At 41.9% G+C, this 14698-nt stretch overlaps 1 protein-coding gene across 8 annotated transcripts in view; it reads right to left on the bottom strand.

Annotated features, from left to right (window-relative positions):
* The window catches only part of MPP4 (MAGUK p55 scaffold protein 4), a 397034-nt gene that overhangs the window by 184018 nt on the left and 198318 nt on the right, over positions 1–14698 (bottom strand). For all 8 annotated transcript variants that reach the window (XM_085648977.1, XM_085648979.1, XM_085648978.1 and 5 more), the window contains 3 exons: positions 12046–12131; positions 10021–10092; positions 5672–5868 (listed from right to left, as the gene is read on the bottom strand). In XM_085648977.1, the coding sequence (XP_085505103.1) occupies positions 5672–5868; positions 10021–10092; positions 12046–12131 (355 nt within the window). The remainder of the gene's footprint in view (positions 1–5671; positions 5869–10020; positions 10093–12045; positions 12132–14698) is intronic.

Raw genomic sequence — 14698 nt, 5'->3', positions numbered from 1 at the left:
GATGATAACACCTATTATTAATTTTGTCTCTTCTATGCTTCCAGTCAAGCTCTCTGATGCCTTCTTTCATGATCTTGATTTAATTACTTCCAAATTCTTATGGAATAATAAAAGGGCTAGAATTGCCTATAAATTCTTGAGGAAACCTTATGAGTTGGGGGGATGTAATCTTCCTGATTGGGGGAAATATCAATCTGCTTTTCTAGCCTCTCAAGGTGCGCTCTGGTTTTCCCCTCCCCTTATGCATGTTCCAGCTTGGTTGCTAATAGAACAGGAATTGGCCTCTCCTCTTCCAACTGCCTCTTTCTTAACCACAAATACTCTTTTCATTCCATTTTCTAGATCTATTATTTTGGATACTGTTGCTGCAATTCGTAAAATTGATATGAGAGTGGCGATTCCGTTGCATAAAACTAGATGGTCATCCATTTGGCGCAATTCCAAAATTAAGATTAATATTGATCCGGAATTGATGTCTTATTGGTCGGGGAAAGGTATCTCGCTTGTTAAACATTTGTATGGTTCCCAAAATGAACCTCTTCCTTTCTCTACCCTGGCCCAGCAATTTTCTTTATCTAATATAGATTTTTACACTTTTCTTAAGATAAAAGTAGCACTTGCTAGATTACAGCTTCAGCCTTCTTCCCCTATGATTATGCTTCTTCACTTATGGATTAAGTCTGGTCATGTTGCATCTAAGATTTATAAATTTTTGTCGTCCTCGTCACTTCCTACCCAAACTGTTGCACAGCAAAAATGGCTACATCATTTTGATCATAGTGTTACCGATCATATCTCTTCAGACACATGGCAAGATATTGGTAAGCTTTCTCTTCGTAACAAAATCGCCCCCTCACTAATGCATCTAAGTTTTTCTCTATTAATCTTCTTCACTGGACTCCCACTCGTTTACACGCGCTAAATCTCAAGGACGATGATCGATGTTGGAGTTGTGGGCTAGCACCTGGTGATTTCCAACATATGTTCTTTGACTGCTCTCTTCTCCAACCATTTTGGGGTCTAGTTCACAAACATCTCATGCTTATCTTTGATATTCAGTTTCAACTCTCTTTTCCACTAATTCTTCTTGGTCCGTTGGCTGCCTCGGTCCCGTTGCCCTTAGATGCCATGGAATTACAATTATTGGATCTTTTACTATCTATAGCAGTCAAGGTAATTCTCATGGAGTGGAAATCTTTTTCTTCAGTCTCTTATCATACTTGGTGGGCATGGGTTTCTTTTCTGCGTAGTGCTCATACGTCAGTTGATCATGCTCACCTTTCTCCGTCTATATCTAATGATGTGTGGCTGACTCTAGATACGTATATGCAAAGAGCCTCAGAGGGTTTGGTGGCTCAATACCCGTTTGATGTGCCTGGTTAATGATGGTGTTGTTGTTGGGTGAATCCTTTGGAAATCCTTCTCTCTTTTCTCATCTTGTCTTTCTGCTTTCTTCTTTCTTTTTCTATCTTTGCTTTCTTTCCTTTCTTTCCCTTCATCCCTAAGTTAATATATGATGATGATACTTTTGATAAATACGACTCCTGATTATCCATTGATTCTTCCTTATTCCTCCGTACCCATGCCAAGAAAACAGCAGGAGTGTGCTATGCCTTACTTAGGTCGGCTCGGAAAATCTTCCCTCTTCTCCCGTTAACATCAAGGAAGTTGCTGATCCAGGGTCTCATAACATCTCGACTTGACTACAGCAACGCTATCTTCTTGGGCGCCCCTGAATCTACCTTTAAGATCCTGCAACAGGTCCAAAACGCGGCGGCAAGGCTGCTCATGGACATCCCGAGGATGCAATCTGCGAAGCCGGCACTAAAGGCATTGCATTGGCTCCCTGTGCGGGAGAGAGTGACTTTTAAGGCACTTTGCTTGGCTCACAAAATTCTTCTAGGGAAAGGCCCCCCCATCCTAGGGAATCTAGTTACGGCCCATAAAGCAAGAAGAGAGCTGCGCTCAGACAGGCAACACCTACTATCCGTCCCTAGAGTCAAAAAGGCCCGCACTGGGGGCAGAAGATTCTCCTTTAATACAGCAAAGCTCTGGAACTCGCTCCCGCTTAAACTGCGCGCTGAGACTTGTACATTGCGCTTCCGCAAAGATCTTAAAACCTTTTTATTCCCTGGATAACGTTCTATTGCTGTTTCCCATCTTGGATTGGATGTGTCTGGAAGCGCCGGGATGCCCAAGGGTAGCTGCGCGCTATATAAGATTTTAAATAATAATAATAAATAATAAAATAATAATTATTCAATGCATTCCTCTGATACTTCCAAATTAATGAACTTTGTAAGGTGTTTTTCAGTTTTAACTTTCATTTTACCAGGTTGAATGTCTTTTAGCTGATATCATTTGTATCATTCTTGATTGTATTCTATGCTTGTTTTTACTCCCTTAAAATAATAAATTCTTTTGAAATCAAAAAAAAAAAAAGAATGACTGAACAGCACATGATGCTAGTGAGGGAATAAGACACTAGGCGCGTGATTGCAAGTTTGGCAGTGCGGGACCGTCACGCTGCCGCACCACCAAACCTGTGTGCGTACCACCTGCCAGATTATGAATTTTTCAGTCACTGGCGGACGGTACTTTGACGTGACCACATCGATGCCTATGAAATAGGCACAGCAATGGGAACATCAAAGGCAGTTCCTGCAAGGCATGGACTGCTGCAGTCAGTGCTGTGCAGGTACTGGTGTGCATGCACACAGCATGCACCCAATGGCCCAGAGGCAACAGGGGGCCCTGGAGGGCCCCCTTTGGTTCCTCGCCGCCATGGTTTTCATGGAGGAAGAACCTCCAAGAAGACTGTGGCGGAGAGGGAACTTGTAATATGCTTGGCTGGACTGCAGCGGTCCTGCCAAGCATATTTTGGCCTCAAGACCACTGCGCCACCGGCAGTGATCTATGATCCCTGGGCAGTTGCTGCGGTGCAATGGCGGTCTGACCGCCCTAGTTGTTATAGAGCGGTCGGAAGACCATCACCGCCGTGCCCCGCGAGGCTGGTGGTCTGTGGTCTGTCAGACTCGTAATCTGGCCCAAAGTGTACTAGTCAAAAGAGAGTGTTGGGACGGTACCGATCACTCAAAGCGATAACTTCCACCCAAGTAGTGTTCAGTTGCAGAAAGATTCACTAATATTCTAAAGCTAAAAAGTATAAAATGTCAAGTGAGACATTCTCACAAAGATGTAACACACAGATCCAATATTACTGTTTAAACATAGTGCTTGAACCGTACATTAGAGGTGCAACAGTTTCATTAGTTGTGAGCTGATTCGCTTTACGCCCAAGCGCTTATACGCTTGAACAAAAAAGTTAAACCAGGTCAAGCAGCGATTGAGCCATATAGTTATACAGTAAAAGTTAATAAAAATAGGAAGCTTTACACCCATAGGAAGTGTGGATACTGTTTAATTATTATGCAAAGGATGGAGCGCTTTGCCAACAAGGTGTAATTCCCCATCATTTAAGTTTACTTTATGCAGACGTGTTCAGGCACAGTCGAGGCACTGATAGCAGGAAAACACAGGGTCTGTAATACTGCATGTCAGGATACAGAACCCTGTTATGCACTACCAGCAGGTGCACAATGGCCCAGGCTGATTTAGCCTTAGAATGCTTAGAGAGTGAGACCTGATCTCCGGCTTTACCACACAGTGGCGTAGCTGTAAAATGGGAATGAATATCGGCTCTTCTACTGTTGCAGATTTTTGATGAGAGTTTATACGGGAAGAAAGGGTCATATGAGAGGAGTTTTGCTCATTTGAAATCAACGTCAGGTCTTCTCGATAGCCATGCAACGTGCAGCTCCACTGGTGGTTTCACCAAAGCAGACGCCATAATATTAAGGAAAACATGCCGCCTGCACGCACGTGCACCCCAAAATGCTGTAGTTTTGTTCCTTTGGTGGGATTGTGGTTACAACCACGACCTTTAATTAACATGGAACTTTACTATATAGTCTTGTTCCATAAATAGCACAGTGTAAAGACTATAGGTCAGGGATTCTTGCTCATTGGCTAGGAATGGCTAGTAATGCAGAATACCCTTATGGAAAAGGCAATGCCAGTTGCAGAGGGTTGTCGGTTGGACATTAATAAGCAAGGGATTTCACTAGAGTCAAACAAGCAAACGGATGTTGCCACTATCCTATTTCCTATTTAAATAATCCTATTTGCATACTTAATTAAAAAGCAACGCCTTATTTCAGCTCACATCACTGGAGGAAGGACCAGCCATCATGTCACCAAATTATCGTTCAATTCTTTTTTATTGATTTTGGCCGCCATTTTACCAGCATATTTCACATCAGTAACATTTGTTCAAAATCACTGTTTTGTACACAAAACGTCCAATCACACAAGCAACATTTGTAAAACTCTGCTCTTTCAGCAAAATCCTTCCACTACTACATTGTATTTTCCTCTGCTGCGGTTGCACCTGGATGGCCTCTCGCATCTCGGCTACTGTAACTCCCTGTACCTCAGTATTCACAATGGTCCATATCCTTTAATGCTCTGACCATGTTAGACTTAACTGGGGGTGCTCCTTATAGTCCAGCACATCAATTTCCAGACCCCTTCACAATGCAAGCCCACCCTTCACACATTTTTTAAAGACAAACCTTTCCAGACAATCTTTGACCTGCCACATAGTGCTTGTGTTTAAAAAGAATATTCACAGCTGACAAATCCTGGCTGCATGGGGGTCGTCCTTTGGAATTTCGTGCCTTAATCAACACCAGTGTCTCGTCCACTCAATTTCACAAGCAACTAAACATTCAATTACGATATGTCTTCTTCTAACCCCTACCTACGCCTGTTGTCCACTGGTCATACACAAGGTGTCAATGTTTATTTTCAACTATCTACATCTATTCTAGAGCCACCTTTTCCGATGATTTGCATCCTGGGACTAAGTTGCTTTTTTAAAAATAAATGTAACAATACACTGCCCCTACTATAGCATGTTTTCCTAGTACTGGTTGATAAATACCAACAATATTCAGGATTGGTAGTCACATTTCAAAGTTCAGGATTTTGTACTCGAAATAACAACATCCGCCGGTCTTTCCCCCTACTGCTGTGGCAGGATGTCCATGAAATGAATTGAAGCGTCCATTCAGCTCACTGGATCGCATCAACAGGTCATGTATTTCACCCCACACAATCACCAGTCAAAGAAATACTGACCTAAGAAGCTAGCCACAGACGTGCAAGCATTCCAGTGTTCTGATTCCTGGAAACCAAGCCTTGACTTGCAACCAACAGAGACGTTTTAAGGCGTGGGCAAAGTAGGCAATTGCCCAGGTAAGGTAAACTTTCTATCACACCTCGGTCTCTGTTATTTCTCTACCCAGTTTCATCTTAAGGATTTTGGGGCACTGGACAAGACAGATTTCAACTGCTTTTGTGTTATCCTGTTTCTGAAATATTAGCATATTTCTGGCATCATGTGGACTTAAAATAACGGGAAATGGGTAATTAAATTCATAATTGTTCTAAAAATAAGTCCTCAAAATATGTGTTGCTCAAGGCACTTCTATCTTTCCATTTCAAGCACTGGATGACACTAGCAACCAATGGCGTTTAAGAGAGAATGGATTTATGCCTTTAGTGAGCGGTCACAAAGCCGAACGATGGCATGGACGGACGTTCTTACCTCTTTAGGAGGTGGTTTGATGGGATAAGCCCGGCACAGACGCTGAAGTCAGAAACCTTTCTTGCCTGCCACCATAAGGCGTCATTCTGGTCAACAATCTGCAGGATGTCCCCCTTCTTGAAGGGCAGGCCAGCATCTGCACAGGGGATAGAAGGGTCCTGTTGAGGGCAGTAATCTGCCATTGCTCGGACGTAGACCTGATGCAAGCAAAGAGGGTGGAAAGCGTTTAATGTACTATTAGCAGTTGAAGTGTTGACATGTTGCTTCTGGCTAATTTTCTTGTCTTCAACACACCAAAGTCTGCAGATCAAACAAAGAAAATGTGCTCGAAAATGTGTGTTTCTTTTCCTACAGGTGCTATAGGATTTTCTACATTTCAGAATATCGACTTGGGGTCAAACATAAGAAAAGTCAAAGTTAAAGGGTCCTGTTGAGCAAGGTGTGAAGATATGTCCGAATCATACATGGAATGTCAAAACTAATCATCACCAAAAGTCAGAAAGGCAAAAAAAACGATTAAATAAAAAAGGCAAAATATCTACAGCTTTTAATAAAAACACCACATTTGATTACTATTCATTTGCATCATAGTACCTCAAAATAAAGCACAATGAAATCCTACTAAGATACTTAAAATATCAATTGGCCCTCCAAAACAGCAAACGGGGCATCATCGCCAGTGCCTAAATGTGCAGGTGGTGGGCACCAGCAATTATTTTTGGGGACCTGGGCTCATCTTTGATCATCTTATTTGTCCCAGAGCAACAGAAAGAAAGGAAGATGAAAGAAGGATGAAGAAAAATATATGAACCTGGTGACAAGAGTAGAAGACAGAGATTAAAAGAACATGCTTAATAGAAAGATAGTGTATGTAAGGCGGTGGAAGAAAAAGCCATGAGGTAGATTTAAAACTAGGCAACAGGTACTTTGGTGAATGGATATTAGAACTTAGGGAGAAACTTCGTTTTCATATGGGCATTACGCCCAGCCAGGTAGAGGATTCATTTTAGTCACCACTCTACTAGTTCTACGGGTTATCCTATGCCACCCCATAGTTACCTTGTAACACATCTTTTGCATCCCAATGCACTTTTATTCCTAAATATTGGACCGAAGGCTCCCTTCATTGCTGAGGGAACTCCATCTCCTATCAGTTTGTGATTGCCTTGAATGGGAAGATCAGGATCGTATTCCAATTGAGTCGAACCCTAGAAATATCCCCAAAACGACGTACCTCACACAAAATGGAGGGTAGGTGGACCTCTGGATATTCCACATAGAGAAAGATATTGTTAGCATTTTGGAAGACCACGATAGGCTTCCCAGCAAACCATAGGCCCCTTTGAAAATAATACTTGTGTATAACACATGCAAAAGATTCAATCACCAGGACAAACAGCAGTGGCAATAATAGGCCTCTATGTCGGTGCCATGCATTATCTCCAATAGCTCAGCCGCCACCCCATTCACCCAAAAGCTGGCCGCGGACCCTTTTATAGCGCTACATGTATTTTTTTAAATGTATTTGGGCCTACAAGTTGTGTGCAGGAATTTGTGTGCAGTATGTACGGTGTCCTCTGCAAGCACTTATGGCATGCAACACAGAACAGTGCATTCCTGTTCAGTGTGAGGTCATTCTGTTGGAGGGTAATATTTTTCCCCAGATAATTAGAATATTTACCAATGTTTGCACATAGGTTCAATTTAGAAGCAGTTATCTCCTAGGATTCATGGTTGCTGCATGCTGGCAGAGTTGTAGCTATACTTCCGATGTGTAAAATCATTGCATATACAACATCAATGTGTACTGCATGTTATCACAACGTTTCAGCGCTCCCCGGCCTTTTGGCTAGATTCCGATTATAGAAATACCACATACAACACATGGAAAGCAGCCGCGGCCCGTGCAGGAAAGTGCGGTGGGGCAGTGGCGCCCGATGGAGGGATTTCGACAGACGGCAACACGGGAAAATTAATTATGTATTTAATTTTACTTCGTCGTCATCCGTCTAAATCCTCCCCCTCTCCCCCCAAAGCTCTTACCTACACAGGCCGTGGCTGATGGAAAGAAGTGCCTTGAGAAAACTCCACTTTGCAGCACGTAGTCCTACAGTGTGAAACCTGAAGCCTACTATTACTTACCTCGTCAACAATCTGGCGGCCCACCTACAGGCTTTCAACATACTGCGTCTGTACTGCCCTAGGCTAATCCGACCACCTTGCAGATATCCCTAGAGATAGCTGACTTGTGCCCTGGTTATTTGACTTGTGTAAGGCACAGTCTACATCCCTTGACCATTTGTTGCCTCCATCATTTGGGCTCTGCAGAGGGATGTCTAGAAATCACAGAGACCCCACTTAAGGCACCTGAACGATCTGTTCAGAATCCACATTTTCTTCAGCAATTGGTGTTTGTTCGCTTTTCCCCCTTTAGTGAACACCTGGGAAGAATGTTTGCAAAGAAACTCTATTTCATTATGTTTTAAATCCCTGACTTGACTTTCAATGCTGATCCCCTTAATCCAGTACGTGGTATTTGTAACTCTTTAAGTTGCTGGTGTCTCAAAACGGCTGAAAGCAAAGCTATTTCTCTGATGGAATCCATGCTCCAATGAACTACAATGGAAGAAGCATAGGCTGTCCTGGCTGGTGCTTGTATGTGTGCTGACCCATAACCAGGAGAACAAGAAGCAAAGCCCAGCTCACCGAAGCCAGTATAGAGCTTGTCTTGAGGGAGATAGCCACCTAAGAGTAGTGAAGATCTGAAGTCTGGAAAAACTATTAAAAATATACAACAAGAAGTTACCAAGCCTCCTTGACCTCCTATTGTTTATTTATAATTATGTTTAATTTATCATTTTCTATAATATTTTTTAAAATTGTGTATTTTTGAAATGTACTGTTACTTACGATTTCTGTGAACCTTTGATTGTATTCATATCATCTTCTATATTATCCTTTTACTATTTTCATGGATATTATATATCATTATTATTCTTTATTACACCTTCATGTATTTATGTATTAACAAATAACTGCATATACGAAGTATTGTTTTTATGATCATATTAATCTTTTCAATAAACCTTTTCTTGAACTTAAAAAAAATATATATGCTTCGGTAAATGCGATAAGAGCCTGCAAGAGAAACACTGCAAGTGTGGTCAGATTTCTTCACTCTACCCGTGCTGTGCCACCCTGACTTTGTAAGGCTCTTTTACCAGCCGAAAGAAAGCACCTTGGTTTTTCTTTTTCACTGTTAACTCTAAGGTTAGTATTCCATGACTTTTAGCTGGTCACCCGAATTACAGCTCAGCTTCATCATCGCTGTTGCTCTTAAGGTTTAAATACAGGTCAGAAACCTAACTCTAAATCCCAGTGTCTTCATCTTACTGGTATCTGGAGGGTCCTTTGGCACAGCCAGCTGAAGGGTTTGACAGCAACCAGCCATTCACAATATAGGAGCCCCTAGAAACTAGATCAAAAGGCACATGTATCATAGCATGCATGGCACAGGCTAGCGTTCTGTCTGGCACTTTTTGTCTACTGACAAAATACCAAACTCAATAAAGTGACAGGCCCGAGACGCAAACATTTTTGCATCACTTCCCCGACAGAATAACAGTTTTATATGCATCCCTAGTAGACATCTATGATGAGACCCCAAGAGACAAGTGATAAACTAAAGTACCCACCAAGGACACTACTCAGTATCAATGAGTGTCTACGGACCGAGAGAAATGCTCTCAGGCAGAATTGTTCCATAGGTTCTCCTTGCTTATCAACCTCATCAAACCCACAGTGAGAAGAGGCGTATTTATGTAAATAGCTCCCAATTCACTTATCCATCAGGGCATTGTTCCAGGAGGGCATTGACAGAAGTAAAGCACTCATTTCTGATTGGCTGACACACATGTCACTGGGAGTAGGTGCCACATGCCATGCTGCCCTATAACTAGGTCAAATCGAAAACAGAATGCAATGCATTTCAGCCCAGTAAAAAGAGTGGGAAACATACGCAACCTACAAGAACAGCGTAAGTCAAGGAAAAGAACTTCCAAGAACAGCACACCACCCAATCTGAATCGGCTCATACATGGTTCTAATTTAGGCTTGTGTGATCTTTATTTGCAATACACATAACCATGGCTTTTACTAAGTTGTCATCACCTAAAATACATGATCGTTGGTATGTAATGCTCGCAATACACTGTAAATCTGATCTTTTTTCATCAACAACAGGAAAACTGGTAGATGATCTTCTGTATCTCATTCACACAAACGTTTGAGTCACTTTTTTGACTGACACTTTTAGTGCGATGGTGAAAGAAAGAACAAGTGACACTTACCATTGTTTGGTTGTTGACTGTACGATCAGACACCGGGATCACCTTAAACATGATTGTTCCATGCGACTGAGTCTAAGGAGACACAACAACATCAAAAGGGTAACACAGAGAGATTAGAACATGATTTTCTAATATTTCAGTAAAACTGTAGGTATGGTCATTAAGGATCAGGCCATTGAAGAAAGACATCCAGCTTCCTTTGTACCACTTTGCAAAGATGTCATGGACAAGATATCCAGGAGAGGGGCACGTGATGGCAATAGTAGAAAACATGATGGGCAGTGCGGCAATCAATGCTCAGCTCTATCTGATGTGCAGGGGCCATAGGGATCCTTATTAGTGGGGACATTACTAATGGCACTTGTTGTTGGTAAAGCATATCTTTATTGCTTTATTGGACCTCTCTGATTTTGCCTGGTTCAGGGCGAGGCACAGTGTGCTTAACAAGCTAAAATGTTCCATGTTCACACCTTCATTAATTACTCCCAAACGGGAAAATGAGGGTAGTGTGTTATTCCAATTGCTTCAATGAGCTTAAACAAAACACACTCTAATAAAGCATAGGCAGTGCTTAATTTGAGCCGGTGGTTTCAGGTGCTTGGCTCCAGCACTTTATTGTCTACACGGGCTCTTATAACAGCCTGACGCATGGTGGCGCTGTTTGTAAAATTTGGTGAGGAACACAACATCAGTTATTTAATAATTAAATAAACATTAAAATCACTAATACCTGCCACCCAAAGCTATAAGAATAGCATGGGCGCCAATCATTTGGCATTTTTTTATGTATATTTAAAGTCTGAATTGTCACATTTGTGAGTGTGATGGTTAGTTGTGATTGTATTGTCATTGGTAGCGCTGGCAGGGGCAATTAGTGGTGCAAGCTGCAGTAGCCTCCTGACAAGCGCCCTGGGCACTTAATTGTTATAAATTAAGTACTGAGCATAGGAGCATATTCACAAAGATGCTTAGAGTATGTAAAGTAGTGTTATTTTATGTACTCTCACCTGATTTTGTAAATTGTCCCCAAAACATCTAAAATGGAAATAAAATGGGAATATTCATGCATAATTAACACACACTGCGTCCTTTTTGCATTTTTACTAACGGAGAGCTGGAGGTTTCAGAGCTGATTCACAAAAGAATGTAAGAGTATGTAAAATAGTGAGCCTGCAGGACTACTTCTGTACTTTTAAATGCTTCAGTGAATAGGCAGCCTAGACCGTGACGCCTGACACAAAATATGCAAGTAGCTTTGTATGAGTAGCGCAGCTATTATTAAATGCAGTGTTTCTCAAGTGATCCAACAGAGTCCGAATGGGCAGGCTCCGCGAGGTTCCATGAGGATGATGAGGAGGTACGGCCAGTGCCTCCGTGAGAACAGGGAGTCTTCCAATGGATACATGTATTCCATTGGTTGAAGGTGTATGAAGAGCAAGGTCCCTCCTTTGCGGCGGAGGTTAGGCAGGGATTGCTACTCGGAGGGGTATCGGTGATGCGTTTTGAAGGAAAAAGACTAAAGTTTTTTAATGGGAGTGGCAGATGGCTGGAAATCCACAACAGTCAATGGCATGTTGTTGTAGGGATGTACAACATCCTGTGGACAATACAGGTATTTGAAAGCGCACAGGGGCGTTGATAGGCAGACAATCTATCTATCTATCCAAAGATTGGGCGCTATTTTCACATTTATGGACTCCTGCAAGGATTTTTGGTGCCGTAGGTCAAGAAACACTCTATTGGCTGGCATGTGGGCAACCTTTGCTGCCTCTCTTGACAATCAAGCTGCCCCCTGCTGGTGATGCCCTATGTAGCAAAGTAGTCTTGCCTTGCCCTGAAAACATCTATGAAATTCACACAGCAGGCTGATGACTGCATTTTACGTCAACTGCAAGTAGATAATGTACTTTTCTTAGTCGAACAGAGACTTGCAGAAGCATTTGTTGAAAGATGACAACGCTCATATGGCTACCAGAGTCCGCGCAGCAATATGCCACAGAAATACAAAATAGATCTCGTAAATACCAGGATCTGGATGACATTTTCTGGCTCAAGGCCCTCCACTGGAATGCCGTTCACTTCCACCAACTTGTCTCCGGCATAGAGCAATCCTGTAAGAACATAGAAGAGAGAGGCCTTTATTCACTTACTCGTAAGTTTTAGTCTTATCGTGGGACAGAAGCAAACAACAGGAGAAAAAGAAGCAAACTGGAGATCAAAGAGATGATCAACTCAAGCCCTAAGTTGTTAATGTGATGAATGTGTGCTGTTTGCTTTGTATTTGCTTTTTAAAGTCTGACTCTTAGGACGCCTCTTATCTTTGATCCATGGTTATTGGAGGCTACTACCAGTACTTGAACACTTTTGTGATGCTGTGTGATTGTTTATTTGCATTTACTGAACCGCCATGCTAATCCAAGGCTAAAAGTGAGTGGCCGCACAGGGCAAACGTGGGTGCAGCTGTACTTATGTCCTTGAATGAGTGAGGATCTGGGGTGGATATGCTGAAATTCTGCCTGTTTGTGTGATTCTGTGCTAATGTTCAAAGCCTAAATATTTACACTTTCTGACTAGGTCTTTTCATCATCACAGGAAGGCAAATGAGAGAAAGAAAGGTCAACGTCGGGAAATTTCTCTATTCCGGGAGACAGTTTAGACCGTGCAGGTTTGTGTAGTCAATATCAGAACATTTTTTATCAACACTCCTATTAAATTATGCGTGTCAATTCAAATCATGGAAAGGTATGGCGTCACACACCCCCACCCCCTGGGCGACATGCTTCATCATTGGCAATGCTTACCAGCCAAAGCATTCTCTAATGGCGGGCCGGCACACCTGTGGGTTTACGGGGAGCCTGTATGGAGGAGGGTCGGGGTAGGATCCACAAACAGTAAAGGCAAACAATCTCAGAAACCTTCACTCAGATTGTGTCTTTTATTTAGTTATGAAGGAAACAAGGTGGTTAAAAACTCAAGCGATGCCTAGGAGTCATAATCACTCCTGAATCAAGTAGATGGACATGTTTCAGCCAATGGCGCCATACAGAGTCTGTGGCTTTCTTCAGTACAAGAGATCCATATTTCCTATATTCCTAGAGCACACATTTTACACTTAGCATGCATACACACACAATACACGTTGGTATATATCTTCTCTACTTCTAGGTGGAGTAACACTTCATCAAGGTATTTTTAAAGGGTCCTGCAGTGACATAGGTCCTGTCGAAGGGAAATAGACTGATTGGGCCAGATCAAAGCAGGATGAAGAATCATACACACCAGAACATTTACGTATGATAGCTTTTTAAAGAGTGTTAGCCTGACATAGGAATAAGATGGGTCTGAATATGGCCCTGAATTTGGAGTGTGTTCTAGAATATGCACTCACTTTATTCTTCTTTTTTTTTTTTCTTTTTTTTAAATGAATGGTTATTGCCTGCTTAAAGACAGAAGTTACAATAACAAATGGCAAGAACCAATAGAGAGAGCGATGGATGGTTGGAATAATTTGCTCAAAAGCTTTACACAGCCTAGATGGAGAGCAGGGATTGAAAAGGGAGGTCCAGATTTCATAGTCCTAATATTGCTGAAAATAGTGTCTCTTGACATGAGAAGGAAGCTAGTCAAAGACGTTTTTCTAAAGTGGAAGATTGCTCCATGCCCAAGAGTGAGCAAGAAAACTGGAGTGGGTCTAAAAGTCTGAATAATGGTTTCATTTCTTGAACAGAAGAACAAAGATAGTTGGTCGTAGAGGCTTTGAGGCGGGGGGAGGGAAGAAGGGTGGTTTTGCTACAAGTAGGTTCGGTAAATTATTTACTAGTGATTTCATGAATACCTCTAGCAGGGTTAACTGAAGCAGTTTTGGAAATACAGCTTGGGGGCTCAAATTGCATCATTTGTATGCCAATGTGCTTTGCGTGCTTGCATGAAGCTTTCAGAGGTTTTAGCTCCACAGTAAACCCAGCTACCGGGGAGGAAACCTTGGACGAGAGGAGAGATTAACAGGTGCAAGGGCATCATTGTAGTCAAGTAAGCACTTAATATTGAGATTGAGATTATCCACAGGGTTTTATGTTGGATGATCTGCAGGTAAGTTTGGCTCATGAGCAAAAATGGGAAGGTTTGGATACACCTTTGGGTCTTTAAGTTAAATGATGAAAAACTACATGTTTAGAAAATACATTTTACGTATATATTACCAAGTTCTGACTCTGGTGAAAAGTGGCTGTGTGGCTTTGGGCTACATAGAAATTATTTAGAGGTTTTAAAATAGAACTCACCTCTGATCTAGACGAAGACTCCATCTACAATTTAAAATCTCAAATCAAAATTACTTTGGAGGCTTTAAGCACCAGAGAGACTAATATGTTAGCAAGGTTATCACCAGAGCTGGCGGAAGGACTAGTTAAGGAGTTTGGTTGGATATTAATGCGATGAAGGTTTTTTTTAAACAATTAAATGCTCGGCACATATATTGAGATTAACATGCAACACGCAAATGTTTTGAAATCATATTTTTGCATGTTTAAACTGACACTAGCTAATGAAGGGCTGGATTTTTAAATGGCGCATGTAAGTTGCTGCTTTTCTTTGTGAAACTTAGATATTTATTTTCAACTAGAGATTCAGATGCCTTGTCGCTATCTGCCTTTATGTTCAGATGCTTTTCTGCCTGCCT

This window comes from Triturus cristatus, chromosome 3_2 (genome assembly GCF_964204655.1).
Source record: "Triturus cristatus chromosome 3_2, aTriCri1.1, whole genome shotgun sequence".
In the NCBI taxonomy this organism is placed as follows: Eukaryota; Metazoa; Chordata; class Amphibia; order Caudata; family Salamandridae; genus Triturus; species Triturus cristatus.
The sequence above is the reverse complement of the archived record's forward strand: the minus strand, read 5'-3'. Positions and strand labels throughout refer to the sequence as shown.